The sequence below is a fragment of the Archocentrus centrarchus genome, chromosome 21 (genome assembly GCF_007364275.1).
Source record: "Archocentrus centrarchus isolate MPI-CPG fArcCen1 chromosome 21, fArcCen1, whole genome shotgun sequence".
Taxonomy (NCBI): Eukaryota; Metazoa; Chordata; class Actinopteri; order Cichliformes; family Cichlidae; genus Archocentrus; species Archocentrus centrarchus.
The window spans coordinates 33,721,390-33,736,595 of NC_044366.1; the positions used below are offsets into that span (position 1 = coordinate 33,721,390).

General features: G+C 42.8%; 1 protein-coding gene across 1 annotated transcript in view; it reads right to left on the reverse strand.

The window, feature by feature from the left end:
• The window catches only part of vwa8 (von Willebrand factor A domain containing 8), a 118,066-nt gene that overhangs the window by 32,454 nt on the left and 70,406 nt on the right, over positions 1–15,206 (reverse strand). Inside the window, exons 38-40 of the mRNA XM_030757502.1 lie at positions 9,740–9,848; positions 8,582–8,738; positions 737–845 (exon numbers count right to left, since the gene is read on the reverse strand). Coding sequence (XP_030613362.1) covers positions 737–845; positions 8,582–8,738; positions 9,740–9,848 — 375 coding nt within the window. The remainder of the gene's footprint in view (positions 1–736; positions 846–8,581; positions 8,739–9,739; positions 9,849–15,206) is intronic.

A 15,206-nucleotide genomic window follows, 5' to 3' on the forward strand; every position in this document is an offset into this window, starting at 1 on the left:
ACAAACACAAACAACAGCCAAACTCATGCTCAAAGCCCACCTGGATGGAAAACACACACACACACAAACACCACAACACATACAAAGAGAGCTTCACACCTGGATAGAAGAATAATGGAGCATGGCTCAGCGTCACCGCTCTGTAATCATCATTGCTGCATGATTCCCCTCTCGTCACGTGCCCACGAATGCACACAAACAAGCACACCAGTGACGCTCAGCCCAAGACGCCCAAACAAAGGGCGGAAAGTGGAAACCAAAATAATGAAATGCAGACAATACCATGTCCTGGATTTTTTTTTAACCACCACTCCCTGTGATCTTAGTCCACATTCTCTTTAACAAATCAGCGGGCTCCTGGGGGACAGCGCCCCCTCTTTCCGTGCACAACAACACATGTGAGGATATATGAGGTCAACCAATTGTCATCCACCGACTTCACGACCCCATGACTTTTTTCAGTGCCCAACAGAAACTCCTGAAGTCTGAGTTGGTAAACTGACCTGACCAAGGAGGGCCTGCCATTACAAACAACTGTTTAAACCAGAAAATGGACACTCTTGGCTTTAAATGTTTTAGTCATTTAATGATATTGGGACTGGGCAATAAACTGTTTAATGATAAAATTTAAAAAAGCTACAGGAGGCCAAATCTGTGATTAACCAGAAAGCTGCAAAATATTGATGCATCCAAAAAGGAACCTTGTGTAAAACACAGTGTTAGGTGTGCTGCTGACCTGTAAACTGTCCAGGATGATGCGCAGTGACTGAACTTGTCTCCTCACGGCGCTGGAGAAGCGCTCGTATGTAGCGGCGTCGTATTCGCTCATATCAATCTCCTTCAACCTGAAATAAAAGGTCAGACAAACACAGAAGGGGGAAAACGTTTTAACTACGACTTCACCTGATATGTTTTAGACAAAGCTATTTAAGTCCACAACATGCTGGATATGTTTTGTATTTCTGTTTCATAGGTCGTTAACAGATGTGTACAGATGTGTCCTTTGTTTCATAATGGTGCACATAAGCACAGAGGACATAAGTTTATTTGTGATAGTTCTTACACGCTTCACCTCACTAAGAACATCTCTGTCAGCCACCACCCCTCAGCTGGTGTGTGGACTTCGGGTTTTCTTGTGCAGTGATTTTGGCTGTGTGTTTCAGTATGAGTACCAAACCAAAGCAAGTAAAGTAGAAGTGTTCTGTTCACCCCCATGCTCTGAGATGTGGCTTCTCTTTTCATGAGAACAAGTTTAGCCAGGTTTAGCCTGAGCTAGTTGCTCACCAGAATGACGATGATGTGCTGGACATCAGCCTTGGATGTTCATGGTTTGTCAAAGTATGAGCAGGAGGGTCTGCCGTCAGCCCAGTGTTGCTGCACCAGCCGGCCAAGATGACATGTCTCTTTTTGTTCTCTGTTTTGCCACACAGCAGAGAAGCTGCAGGTGGAGTGGCCCTCTCCTCTGCCAACTGTCACCGTTCATGGGGTTTTCCTTCCCCCCGAGCCCACGATGGTCAAAAACCCATGTTCAAATATTTTGTCTCCAAGCTAACAGCTTCATGGAGCAAACCACTGTCTCCCTGAGGCACTGTGACCAGCTATCAACAGTATCTGGAGCTGGATGGTGGGGAGGAGACCGGCTTAGTCAACCCACCTCCTATGGAGCTGTCTGGAACCTGTCCCACTACTACGACGTAGATGCCCCCTCAACTCTTCCATCCAAGTGCTGCAGATTCTCTGCATTACAGCTGGACGAGATTTATCGGGTTCAGGTGGACACTGCCGAGAGCTCTGTTACTATGCTCCAGACGTACCAGGTGATGTGCCTGTAGGAGCTCAGGTCACTGGTTCCCCGAGACAGCCCACTGACTTAATGAGGTCGGATTCACTAAGGATTACACTCTCTGTGCATCCTGCTGTCCTGCTCTCCCTGGGTAGAGTGATGGCTTTAACAGTAGTGTTGAGGCGGCATCTCTGGCTGACCCTCTCTGGTGTCCAGACAGGGACAGGGCCATTTATTTGGATGAATCAGTGTCTGCTGACAGGCTATTTGGGCAATCTCTTAAAGCCATTGAGGCTAAATTTGAACTCCCCGGCTGTGATATGAAACCCAAGCTTGCAGCTAGCTCTTGCAGGCCTGCGGCTCCTCTGCCCTCCACCAAGAGAGTGGTGCCCACTGCTGCTGCAGGTGCTCTGCTACGAGAGCACAGCTTCCAGGCCAAGTTCCACGCCAGTCAACTCCAACTGCGGGCCCAACAAACAGGAGGAAGAAGCCTCAGTCCTCCTATCTGTGGGACTGAGTAGGGAGGGGCTCCAACGGCAGGGAGACGCAGCATCCCCTCATCTGTTGTTGTCTAAATTCTGTTCAGGTTGTCAGTCCTTCAAGGTGTTTCCCAACAAAGTCTCCCAAGCACAAACCCCCTGCCTCAGGTTGTAACTACCAGTCCAGGTGGGCTCATTCTCTATTTGGTAAAGACTTGTTGAATTTTATGAATTTCAAACTATATATTTATGCAATTTATTTTGTTCAAATCATTCAAAACATGGTGGGAGTTGTTAGTGAAGCGGTACAGGGGTTCCTCTGACAGCCTGTGTGGGTGTGTGTCAAAATGTTCAGAATCACTGATAAAATGTAGTAAAATGTAACCTTCAGGATCCTCTGTGACATCTTTGCAGAAGAAACTGATCAAGTGCTGTTTTTGTTTTGTTTTTTAAGCAAATGCCATTAAAAAGAAGGTATATACATGAAAGGCACTACTTGCATAATGTAGCAGAATAATGCTATTATCTCTTAACAAATTAACTGTTTAATATACTGCAAGAAGCCAGCGAGATAAAGAAAGAGTGAAAATAGAGACATTTTTTCATTAGCTCGGGACACCTGTGAGCAAACTGACAAAGGGTCAGTGTTTTTAAATATGAACCTGTGTGTGTTCTCCAAAACACACCTGTGGACATAAAAAGACAGGTGGTCTTTGCCCCCCCCCCCCCCCCCCCCCCCCCGTCTTTGCCCCCCCCCCCCCCCAAGCCATGCTTATCAGTATAATGCAGTGTGCAGGTACTTAAGCATCGCTGACACACACAGACAGAGAAGTGTGGTGAGGGTCCTGCATCCACCACATCTGCAAAGCTGGTGTGTGTGTATGTGTGCGCACGTAGGAGAGAAAAGGTAGGGATGTGGGTGAAATCCTCTGCCACGCGTTTGAAACTTTTGGTGGCAATTAGACCGTGAACGCCGCAGAGATTCAAAGCAGGGACTTGAAAACCACGGCATGGATGGTGGTACGCCCTTAACTTAAGTATCACAAGTTGCAACAAATCTGTGTGCGTCTGTTGTGCGTGAGCAGATTCAGAAAAATACTGTTTAGACTGTAGTGGCATCAGCCATGCAATCGAAACACATCCTGAGTTCATGCACGTGCACGCACACGCACACGCACACACACACACACACACACACACACACACACACACACACACACACACACACACACACACACACACTCAGAAGACATTTATTCTTTTAATGAACGCAGTTTTAACATGTTCAGCATTTATAAATGATCAACTCATGTTGTTTGGTGAAACCTAGTAATGAAAGGGTTGCTTATTAGAATATATTTAAATAAACAGGTATGCGAAAGCTTAGCCTTAACATGTAACTGAATCCTTTAATTTTCCTTTAATTGACTCTATGAGGCTCTTTATACTCTTTTGAAAAACTGTAAATAATGACAGAAATTATGATTATTTAGTTTAAAGGCCTTCATCACGTGTGTACACACCAGGGTTATTATAGTTAACGAAAACGAACGAAATAACGAAAACTGAAATTGAAAAAACATTGTCGTTAACTGAAATAAATAAAAACTATAATTAAAAGGAAAAAACGATAACTAACTAAAACTGAATTGTGAGTTTACAAAACTAACTAAAACTAACTGAAATTATCGATAAACTGACTTTCATTTACTTGTTTTTTTTTTTTTTGTTTTTTTTTTTAAGCCTTGTGGATTGATATGAAATCATTTTTTCCACTCTCCGAGTTTAAGCTGGGAGCACCACAGGACAACTGGGTGAGTGCGTGCGCATGTGCGTGCGCTCACCGCGCTGGTCCGCAAAGTAATGGCTGCGGTCTGCCGAGAAAGCGGCAGAGTCCCGTATGGAGGCTCTTTGAGTACAAGAGCACAGATAGAATCGAAAGTCTTGTTGTGGATGATGAAAAATGTGCGGAACATTTCTCAGTCAGGAAAAACCAGCAACATCAAAGTCCACCTGAGAAGCGCACAACGGCTACAGAAACCGCTCTGATCCTACCAGGTAACCTGGCCTGCGCCTCTGAGAAACGGGACTACTTGTTGGGTCCACGCAGCCCAGAAAGTTGTGACTAAACTGTTTAGTCTTTGTGCCTTTTATCAGTGAGAGAATAACAATCAGGAATAATAATCAAAGCATCAATATAAGGACTCACAACTGTCAGCAAATTCCTGGTAGGAGACTGCTGAAACTATCAGGATGGACGTGAAGGAATGAAGAAAGTGAAAAAAAAACAGGGACAAATATGTTTGCACCTAAAAAACTGAGCACAAAGAGCGAGGACCAAAAAAGAAGTCCCAGTCTGCGCTGCATATAAAACACCTGCACACGACCACAAGGTAATTAACACACACAATCCAGCTACACAAGCATAAATGTGGACATGAGGTCGGCAACTTCCGTAGGTTGTGTACAGAGGCCGCAAAGACCCTGCAAGTTTAATTAGCGAGCATCTAACCAAACTAGCTCCAAAACAGAAGCAGCTTCAGGTGGTGAGAACATCAGGATGCAGCTGGATTTGAGCTTTGGCTCCTTCAAAGAGTTTGTTTTTGTCAAACACCACATGTAGCTGTTGTTAATCTACTGCACTGATGCTGAACTTTATTGTGGAGTTTATTGTAGAATTTATTGAGTTTGGGAGTTCATGTTTTTCTTTGTTTCTCCCTGTTGATGTTCATGTGTGTCCTTAATATTACACACATTTAGCATGTCTTGTGAACAGCTGGTTGTTGAATATATTTCTTTAAACTGTATCTTTTGTCAAGTTTTCATTACACAATAGTCACTTTTGCGCCTTGAATCTTGCACCTGATTAGGTATGAAAATACTAAAACTAATACTGAAACTAACTGAAACTAACTAAAACTAAGCATGAAACCAAAAATAAAAACTAATAAAAACGAGAAAAAACACTCTGAAAACTAATTAAAACTAACTGAATTAAAGAAAAAAAAGTAAAAACTAACTAAAACTAAACTATAATGTAAAATCCAAAACTATTATAACCCTGGTACACACCTGATCTGAGGCCATCCTAAACCTCTTTGGAGAGTACAAATTAAAGCAGGTAAGACAAAAACTGGATAAATCCTGGAATTTTTTAAAGAAAGCTCGGTTTATGCACAGGTATGCACGCCTGCGCTGTTTGTGAATAAGGTCCCAATGAAACAGTAATCAGCCTTCCTCCAGTTATATAGAGAAATGATACTTAAACTCAGATCCTTCACTCCAGTCTAGTCTACCACTCTTAACTATGCAAATAAAAGTAAATATACTAAAACGAATGTGATGTGCATTATTTGCACCCAAGGGAAGATCATCCTAGAAACAATTCATTTAGCTGCCATTAAACTGGCAGCTGATGATAATGTCAATAAGTTGCTCTTTTGAATATGCTTCAGTGTATTCTTGTCACATTAAGTTACACTTCATTTACACACACAGCCTATTTGTTTGTCTCTGTGTATTCACAGGACATCGAGCCAGCCCCAAAACAGGCACAGCGCCTTCCTCCACACATTCCTGTGTGTGTGTGTGTGTGTGTGTGTGTGTGTATACGTGCATCAGTGTGAGGGAGCATGAAAGTGGATGTGGTGAGCAGACACTCTGGCCAGTGGCCGTAGCTATTTCCTGCAAATTCCTGAACCTTGACTTATACAGGAGAGAGTAAGGGAGCGTTTTTACTAAATAAGGTGGAGACGGCACACTCAGAGTTCACACACAACAACAACAACGACCGTGGAAACAAAGACTTAAGGCTGACACTCCCTGCAGCTACACAAGCTGGACAAACAGGAGGCCTCCATTCACAACACCTCCTGTTCCAAAGACCAAGAGCTTTATTTCCATATGTATATCCACTTTATTTTTGATTTATTTTAATTAGAGAAACAGAACAAGGTTACACTAGTGTTCAACAGCACAGCTTTTTATGGCTGCCTGGCTAACAACTGGCACATTTTGTGATTAAAAAAAAAAAAGTATGAAATATAGTCCTTATGAAACAATAACAACTTGTTTAAATCTTGAGTGACCTTTTTTTGTGGACTCTAATATTTAGGAAACCTCATTCTTGTGTATTTGCTTTAACTAAATTTAACTACAATGTAACTATTTGCAAATCAGTCTCATTGAAGCCGATGTAAAGCCAACACAGAGAATAACTGAGAAAGGGCCAGTTTGGAGCTTCCTTTATTATATTTTTTGTTTCATAATGCAGCAAACATTTTGAGTGTATGGCTCAGACCTGTCTGCAGGCCAGACCTGACATGCTGCAGTCTGATATCAGTGCTGTTGTAATACATGCAGAATGTGATGTGGCACAGTCTTGCTGAAATTTAAAAAAAGGATTGCCAAAAAGACATCTGGATGGCAACATCTGTTTCATCATCAATGGTGCATTCACAAACATGCAAGTTTGTCATGCCAGGTGCACAAAATCCCACCAACACCTTCATGTATGCTGGCTTTGGACAGCAAGCGGTACAATCCCACACCTATTTAAGCCAAAGGATTCTTCTTCCATGATTTGCAAAAGGAAACTCAGATTTTGACACGATGGCTCGAAATGTTTTGGATGAATCCTGATAAAACTTTGTAGGGGTGCAGAGTGGGGTCATGATAACAATCCATTCAAATCTGGCTCCTCAAGGTCAACTTTATCGGTCCAAAATGGACAAAAAAGGTCTTCTAACTTAGAAACTATGATTCTTACAAGTGTGGCGTGTATTGCCAACATACAGAAAGTACCATATAAAGATTTGAAATATCATGTCACATTTGACCTCTGACCTGATCAAATAAGATTGATCTTTAAAACTCAGCTTAAAATTCTGCTGCCTTTGTTTGCTTTGGCAGCATTTAGGAAATGAATATGGGGATCCTAAATATCACATAGTTTGCATCCAAATATCATGTCACGTTTGACCTCTGACCTCACTTTTACATCTGCCTTTCTTTCAAGTTGATCCCCATGGGGTTCCATCTTCACAGAAATGATTGTCGACATAGAGAGAAAGAGCTGCATAGTTAGTTAGAAACATACTGAAGTATAATATTATATAATAAGCTCAAGTTCTTCATGTCCACTAATTTACAAATCAGTACCCATTATCCACGACCTGCTCCTACATAATGTTGGTGTAATAAAAGTTAACGTCTGCACTACAAACGTCTAAAAAAATAAATAAATATATGTGAATATATAAAACACTATTTCCTTAAAAATAAATACTGCCCAGAGAGTGAGCTGCCTCGGTGGAGGTTTTAGCTTTTCTTGCATTTGAGGAGGCAGCTATGAACTGTGCTTACAGACGGTGGTTTTCACTACAGAATCGTGTCTGCTTTGAATGCAGCGCAGCCTGACGGCCAGAAAAATCAGACATTCAACACTCCTGCTTTTGAATATGTCCCTGTGTACAGAGATGTATCTGAATTCTTTGAATCATTGAATTATATTATGCACTGTAGATGAGAAAATCCCTAAATTGGTATTAAATTGGTGAACTCTGTGCCCACATAATACTGCACTTTTCCCCTACCTACATTTGTTTTTGCTTGCTTGCGCGCATGTGTGTGTGTGTGTCACATGTACTCAAGGGTTTCTGGAAAGATCATAGTGTGAGTGATGCTTAACCTAAAGCTAAGTAAACATGACTGTGGACATACATCGGGAAAGTATAGGAAAAAGCTTGTGGCATGGAAAAAAAAAAATCAAGCAGCCCTTTATTTTCTCTGTCAATGCTCACCTGTTAGAGTGACATTTGAGTGAATAACAGAACTTCAGCATGTAGCTACAAGATATTCTCTGAGTTTAGTGGTACAGTGATAGACAGGCTGAAGACAGGGAGGGGGAGAAGAGCAGTGAAAAGGGTAAAGACAGAGGGAAGAAGAGAAGAGAAAAAGAGGAGAGTCTGAGGGGTTATCCTCTTGGGGTGAAAGCAGCCAGTGTATGAGAAGGGCCATGCAGGAAAGGGGGATGGAGAGGGGGGGTACTGTTTGAAGCTAAAGCGAACAGAGACGCCTTTCATGGATGAGCTGGTGAAAGGGATGGCCTCTCAACCTAATCTCCTCTGAAGTGAATATATGCTCAACACGCACACACACAGGCTGCCCAGTGAGATCTACCACTGCGTTTTAACATCCAGCTGGGTCGGTGCACCCTGCAGTTGTTTGGAGCACTGTACCTGCAGTGGCAGACGGCCCACACGTGCAAACACTTTCCAACACTGCACAGCTAGTATCAAACATATTTCAAACACATTACCTTTCTTTGAAGGCCTTTTCAGCCATTTCTCGAGCTGCCTTGCGGACCTCTTCTGGAACTGCATCCTTCTCCGCCTGTGAAACCTGGTAGACCTTGTGCCCTGCATCCAGGCGATAGGGGCCCCCTTTGCCACCCAGCCCTGCGGTGTCTCTGCCACCTGCAGAGAAAGCGACTGAAGCGTTACAAAGGCACTTTAATTTACCCATCATGATATAAAAACATTCATTTCACCCAGAGTTTCCTGATTAGCAATAAATGTTGGCACAAAAGCACGACCACATCTCACAAATGTAGAACAGATCACTTATTTTTTATCATTATAAATGACTATATAAAAGTTGTCAATTTTACCATTGACTGACTATATATTAACTGACTGTTTCACCACTACAACTGATCATTTTGGCAGCTGCCTTCTGTATTTTTATTACCACCGTCTGCACTGTAAAAAGGACCTAATGTACTTATTTCCAACCTTCTACTCTTAGAGTTGTCCATGTCTGTTTATCATATACTGGGCCTTGATACAACCCCTCAGCTCATCCTCTGTTTCTCTCTTCAAGGTGATCAATTCTCTTCCAGTCATGTTGAAAAATGTTAGCAGAAGAAGAAGCGGCCAGAAAATGTGTAGGAGGAAACAACGGTACCAAACGGGCCAATCACAGTTGTTACAGGGTGCAGTGAGACGACATGTAGTTACATTTTCCAGGGAGGTCAAGTTACAGTGTAAGTTATAGCGAAGGCTTTTAGAAGGGTCTGCAGATTTATACTTCTGTGATTTAATGCACAAGTATAAATCCCACTTAAGGGACATCCACTCTCACTTTAATCATAATGACCCATCATACAGGACAGGAGAAAGACTGTTTGAAACCAGAGTGTTTAGAGCAGTCCAGAGCCTCAGCTTTTGGCTTACAGGATAGCTGAATAGACACTGACCTTATCTGAAATCTTGGCCAACATTGTAATAGTGCATCTACGTATAAGATTAAAAAAGAAAAAGCTAAGTAGGAGGAGTTCCTTGCCTATGGCCATCTAATCAATACTAAGAAAAGGCAGCACATCTCTGCCCTCAAATCAAATCCACAGCTTTTTACACGCAATCGCATCACAGTTTACAACCAGCATTTGGACAACACGGTCAGAAACAATCATTACCTGTGCCTCCTGCCCACTGGTTACCACCTACATGAGGAGCATTGTGGGGGTCGATCTTGCCGTGTTTCGGGGCGGTGACATTCAGGCCACTGTCCCTCTGGATGGTGATCTGAAGAGAGAGGATCAAGAGATGTGGGTCAGTTTTAAACATCCAGCAAAATACAGGGTCAGATCATTTCTTTAAAAACCTTCTCTGTGATAATGTCCTAATATACTGAACTATGTATGTGAGGGCATCAAGCGATGTAGCACACGGTTAAAGCATGATCAGGATTAAAGGAGTGTCTGTCCTTGAGTTGTGAGTTCTTAGCAGGATGGACAAAATAATCTGTCTTTCTCTGTGTGTGTGTGTGTGTGTGTGTGTGTGTGTGTGGGGGGGGGGGGGGGGGGTGATAGAGGGAGGGAAGGAGACACAGAGGTTAAAGCTTTGGTTTTTTTAGGTCCACCTCAATGGCACCATCAGAGCCAAAATCAGCATGCTGGCTCTCGCTTTGAGGCAGGGCAGCCGGCCAGAGTCTGGCACGCTTGAAGGACTGAGAGAGAAATGGGTAGTTCAGTGGCAGACTAAGTGTGTCCCCTGTGGTCCAGCTGCATTCTTACATACTGCAGGAATTTGAATGGTATCTGTGGGGGGAAGAACGTTTCTTGTAAACTGCGGAAAGGTCTGTGTGTGTGTTCAAGTTATTATCTTTGCTGCTGTTGGTGTTTTTCAGTGGTTTCTTGTGGTCTGAGCGGTTAGACTTATCTGGAGAAAGCAGAAGGACCCCACCCCTCCCCGTACTGACCCAGAGTCACTGACACACAGAGGAGCTCAGAGCTCAGGCTCTGTTCCCACACCTGCATAAAGCTGCTGGGTCAGCAGCGCTCTCTATATTTAGTTCAGATTAGGAGTGTCAGTCTGATATACAGCATGTCCGATTATACGGACAAGATAATGCTCACTGTGGGACTGAGCTCAGGCAGAGGATCTGCTACTGATGTCAGGACTTACCAGGTGTTGTGATACTTAAACACATTCACACTAAAGTTACAAAGTAAACTGTACCTCTCAATGCTGCTCATCCAGCAGCACCCTGTCAATGACAAGGTCAGGCCGCCCTAGATCGTATCCTGTGTTGTCACTCTGCTAGACACCAATGGGAACGATAATTCACAAAATGAACTTCAAGCTGCTTTCAATAAGAGCTCAAACTAATGCTTAAGACCATAAATGCACCAGTAAAGTGTCTGCTCACAGATCAAGTCAGGTCATTTTTTCCACAGATGTCTAAACAAATGGACTTATATTCGGAACCAGACGAGTCACCTCCTGCTGGCCATTAGAAAGAATGCAGGTTTAACTCAGAATAACAAGCAGAAAAAGACAGAGAGAATTATGAGGTAATGTAGAGTGTGTCACCATTATGACACGACGGCACAGATGGAGGGAATCCTGTGCGCTACTTCAGGCGGATGACACGAGCTGCTCTGCGTCATGCACACATAACATGACACTCTCTTCCCGTATTTTTCCCAAACACACCCTCCAAATTAGGAGCTTATTGAAGTTCCAAACTTCCCATCTCTGTGACGTGTCTATCCACCTGCTGTTTCAAACCCTCCATCATGCCACCATCCACCCATAGGCTCCAGGGGTATGTGCCTATTTTTATACGCAGCATACTGTGAAGTGATGACCTCACAGGGTAATGGTACTCTGCTGCTGTAATAAATGAATGTTTTGAAATGTGAGTCTGTCTGGTTGAAATATTTCTTATTAACATTTTAATTTAGATTTGAGTTGTAATTTCATTTATTAACAAAGGAACAAACCTGTGAGAAAATCTTCCTAAAATGCTGACGTGTGCAGCCTTGCCAAGAGCAGCCTCAACGGTTGCAGAAAACAATGGAGGGGCCATGTCATAGTACTTAGCTTGACACTGCTTGATTACAGTTTGACATCATTATCCCACCCCTGCCACATCTGGACAAATGTGTATGTTTGTTTGTTTTTTTTTAAACAATAGCCATTCCATGTGAGGTTTACCCATAACTCAGTCAGCTGGGTACGAATTTAAAAAGAAAAAAAACAAAACCAAAAAAAAAAAAACTCAGGTATTGGTGAAGATCCACAGGAAGTGTACATTATGTGACTGTGTGTGGTGGCAAAAACCAGTGTTAACCCCAGTAACCAGAGAGAGATTGACAAAACAGCTCTGGGGTGAGGTAAAGGGTCAGTAACCAAAGCTCACCTCCACCATGTAACTGCTCTCTGATTACGTGCTAATGCATATGTGCCTGTGCATGTCTCATAAACCACACGCAGCAATAACAGCTGCAGAACATGAGCTTTGCTGCACACATGCCTGTGCCATGCTGGGGAGTGAGTGTGTACACCTGATGCACAGGAATGAGACTTCAAAGGCTTACACACGTGTTCACGAATGAGATTATGATCACACTAGTGCCACCAACATAGCACCATCTCCATCAGGACGCACATCACCTGGTCCCCGATGCTCATTTTGTGTCTGTCAATCAGAGAGGAAGCTGAGATGTGGGATTTTCTCAGGGCCAGCTCGTTTCAGTAATCCACCCTTGTCATCACACTGTATATAGATAAAACCCTCCCGCTGTGTGACACCATAACTCATGAATGTGTCTCAGTGCCGGTAATGGACTCTATTCTGACTCTGTCAAAACCAGTAAAAGTGTGACTAATGCTCTCGTTTTGGGTGAAGAAAAATATGATGAGAGCTGCTTTACGACATGTGTCCACTTTAGGATCGAAAGGAATTTAAGACCTGACACACTCGGTTCAGGTTCCTGCTCTAGTTGTGAAAGAGGGATGAGTCACTGGGACACTGCACCCACTGATGTCCCAGTAGACATCCTGACAGCAGCACTTTGAGTTTCACATTAGCACAATAAGAGGACAAAACTCATTTTATTACAGATTTAATCACCTAGTCACTCTGTCATCCCACTGATTAGACTACAAACTGAACATTTATGCTGCATCTAATGCAAAACTTTAATTCCATAAAATATATTTGTACACAGAACTATATGCATCAACTTCGGCTGTTTGTAACAAAGGATGTGCCTGAAATCACTCCATGTTAGCTACTTGGTGTGCTACAGTCGATTTTCAATCTATCCACTATATATTACCCTTAAAATTGGAACAGAACAAAAAACTATTTAAATTCAATTCAACTTTTTTATTTATTTCTATAAATACAAAAATGGATATACAGCAGCTCCAAGAGTCTCCTCAAGACACTTTATACCGTAAGGTACAGACCCTACAGTAATACAGAGAAAACCCCGACAATCAGATGACCCCCTGTGAACAAGCACTTGGTGACAGTGGGAAGGAAAAACTCCCTTTAACAGGAAGAAACCTCCAGCAGAACCAGGCTCAGGGAGGGGCAGTCATCTGCTGTGACCGGTCGGGCAGGTGGCAGGTTCAGGCTTTAAAACGCAGAGTCCAGAAACCAATGGGTGATGTCACAGTGGCTACATCCATCTTTCTTATACAGTAATCAAAGGAGCACTGCCCACAGTGACTAAATGTTCAAATAATGACACACAAGTGATTTTTTTTTTTTTATACTACCTTTAGTATAAATATTTTAAGCTGGATGATTCTTACCAGTCATGTAACACTACGTAAAATATCTCCTCACTCAGCTGTAGTAGAATCCAGCAGATCAGCTGAAAATGATAAGACCACACATGCCAGTGCATGATGCTTAATGCACAGAGATGTTTCCAAGATTATATGACACTTCAGCAAAGCTTTTATGCAGTTTAAGCAGCTTTTTAAAAGTAGGAAAACACCTTTTTAGAACATGCTGAACAGCAAATATCTCCTTTTTTTCCTGCACAGACTCTGGATGTGTTTGGGCAGTGTGCTTGATTGGTGGTTGTCTCGGTTTATTGTGATTTTGATTTTCCTGCTCCAAACAAAAGACAGATCATTGCGCTCTGTAAACACAATTTGGGGCTTAAAGGAGCACTACGGAACCTGATGGTTGATGTCACAGACAATGTGAAATTACTGCATAAACCTCGGATAAACGTGTTGCTGTTGCTGCAGGTCCCCCGTCATAAACAGTAAGCTAATGATGGCACCTTAGCCCTGAGAGACAGACACAAAGCAAAAGAAGGAATTAAGAGAAAAAACTTCATTTTTTATGACTGTGGGAATCAACGTTTTTACCCCTCCCTCCCTTCCTTCTTTCTTTCTCTCCTTCTACGAGTATGTCTCAGTCTGCCTCTTATCTGTGGTCCACGCCTTGTCTTGTAGGATTAATAGCCTCATAAATTTCTTACTCTCCTAAAGACAGACAGTGATATAGGAGCGATGGTGTGAGTGTGAATACACACTTGTGCATGTGTGTATGCATAGTGCATGAGTCCACTTTTCAGTCCTTTCCTTGAGTAAATTCATGTCCCAGTGCGAACTCGGGTGCACGCTAAGTGTGTGGGTGTCAGCATGAATGCGTGCCCGTACACAACGTTCAAGCATATTCTGTGTGTTATATGAGCGTGTAAGCAATTCAGTATGAGGGATAAATCTGTGTTATGTGTGTTGAATTTCACTGCGTGTATAATGTATATGACAAATAAACTTCTTCTTCTTCTTCTAAATGTGTGTGCGTGCAGGTTCTGAATAAACTAAAATGAAGTGTGTGTGGAAACCACGTTTCACTCTTGTTTTTTTGTACAGACGCTCTCACATGGAGGCAATCATAAAGTTACTCTTTTAAAAAAATGAAACTGTGTGAATCTGTGCATGATTTTGCGTTTGAGTTCAAAACGTGGCTGTGAGGAACAGACAGATTCTGGGTCGCTGCTTTCATCCAAACACAAGCGAGTGGCTGAAGTGATTTGTTACAGCAAACCAAACATGAAATATAAGTAAAAATATTTTTAAAAAGTAGTGTGTGCACTCCCTCCCCCGACACACAGAGTGGAGCAGCAAGGGAAACAACTTTTAACCAAAGTATGAGAACCACTCAGCCCAACAACCTGAAACTCAGCGATTAAATTACTCACATCTCCAGCAACACACACACAAAGACTTGATCTGGATTTGCTGGCTGACGATTTGTTTTTTTTTAAAATCTGTGTGTGAGAACAATGTCATCTGAGTTTGATTTTTTTTCAAGCCCAGCAAGTGCCAACCAGCTGGCCCAGAGTTTCCCGGCTTGTGTTTCCTTAGTTTCACTGCCCAGGTTACTGTGATGGGTGTCCCAAATATCATTCAGCCCCTTCATCAGTCCCGTGGTTAAAAATGTTCCATCTCCACCATCTCTGAATAATTATAGCATTATCCATTCACTTATCCTGTTCAAGGTCATGGGGGGGGCTGGAGCCTATCGCAGCTGACATAGGGCGAGAGGCAGGGTACACCCTGTACAGGTCACCAGCCTGTCGCAGGGCTAACACAGAAGGACACACAACCATCCACACTCAC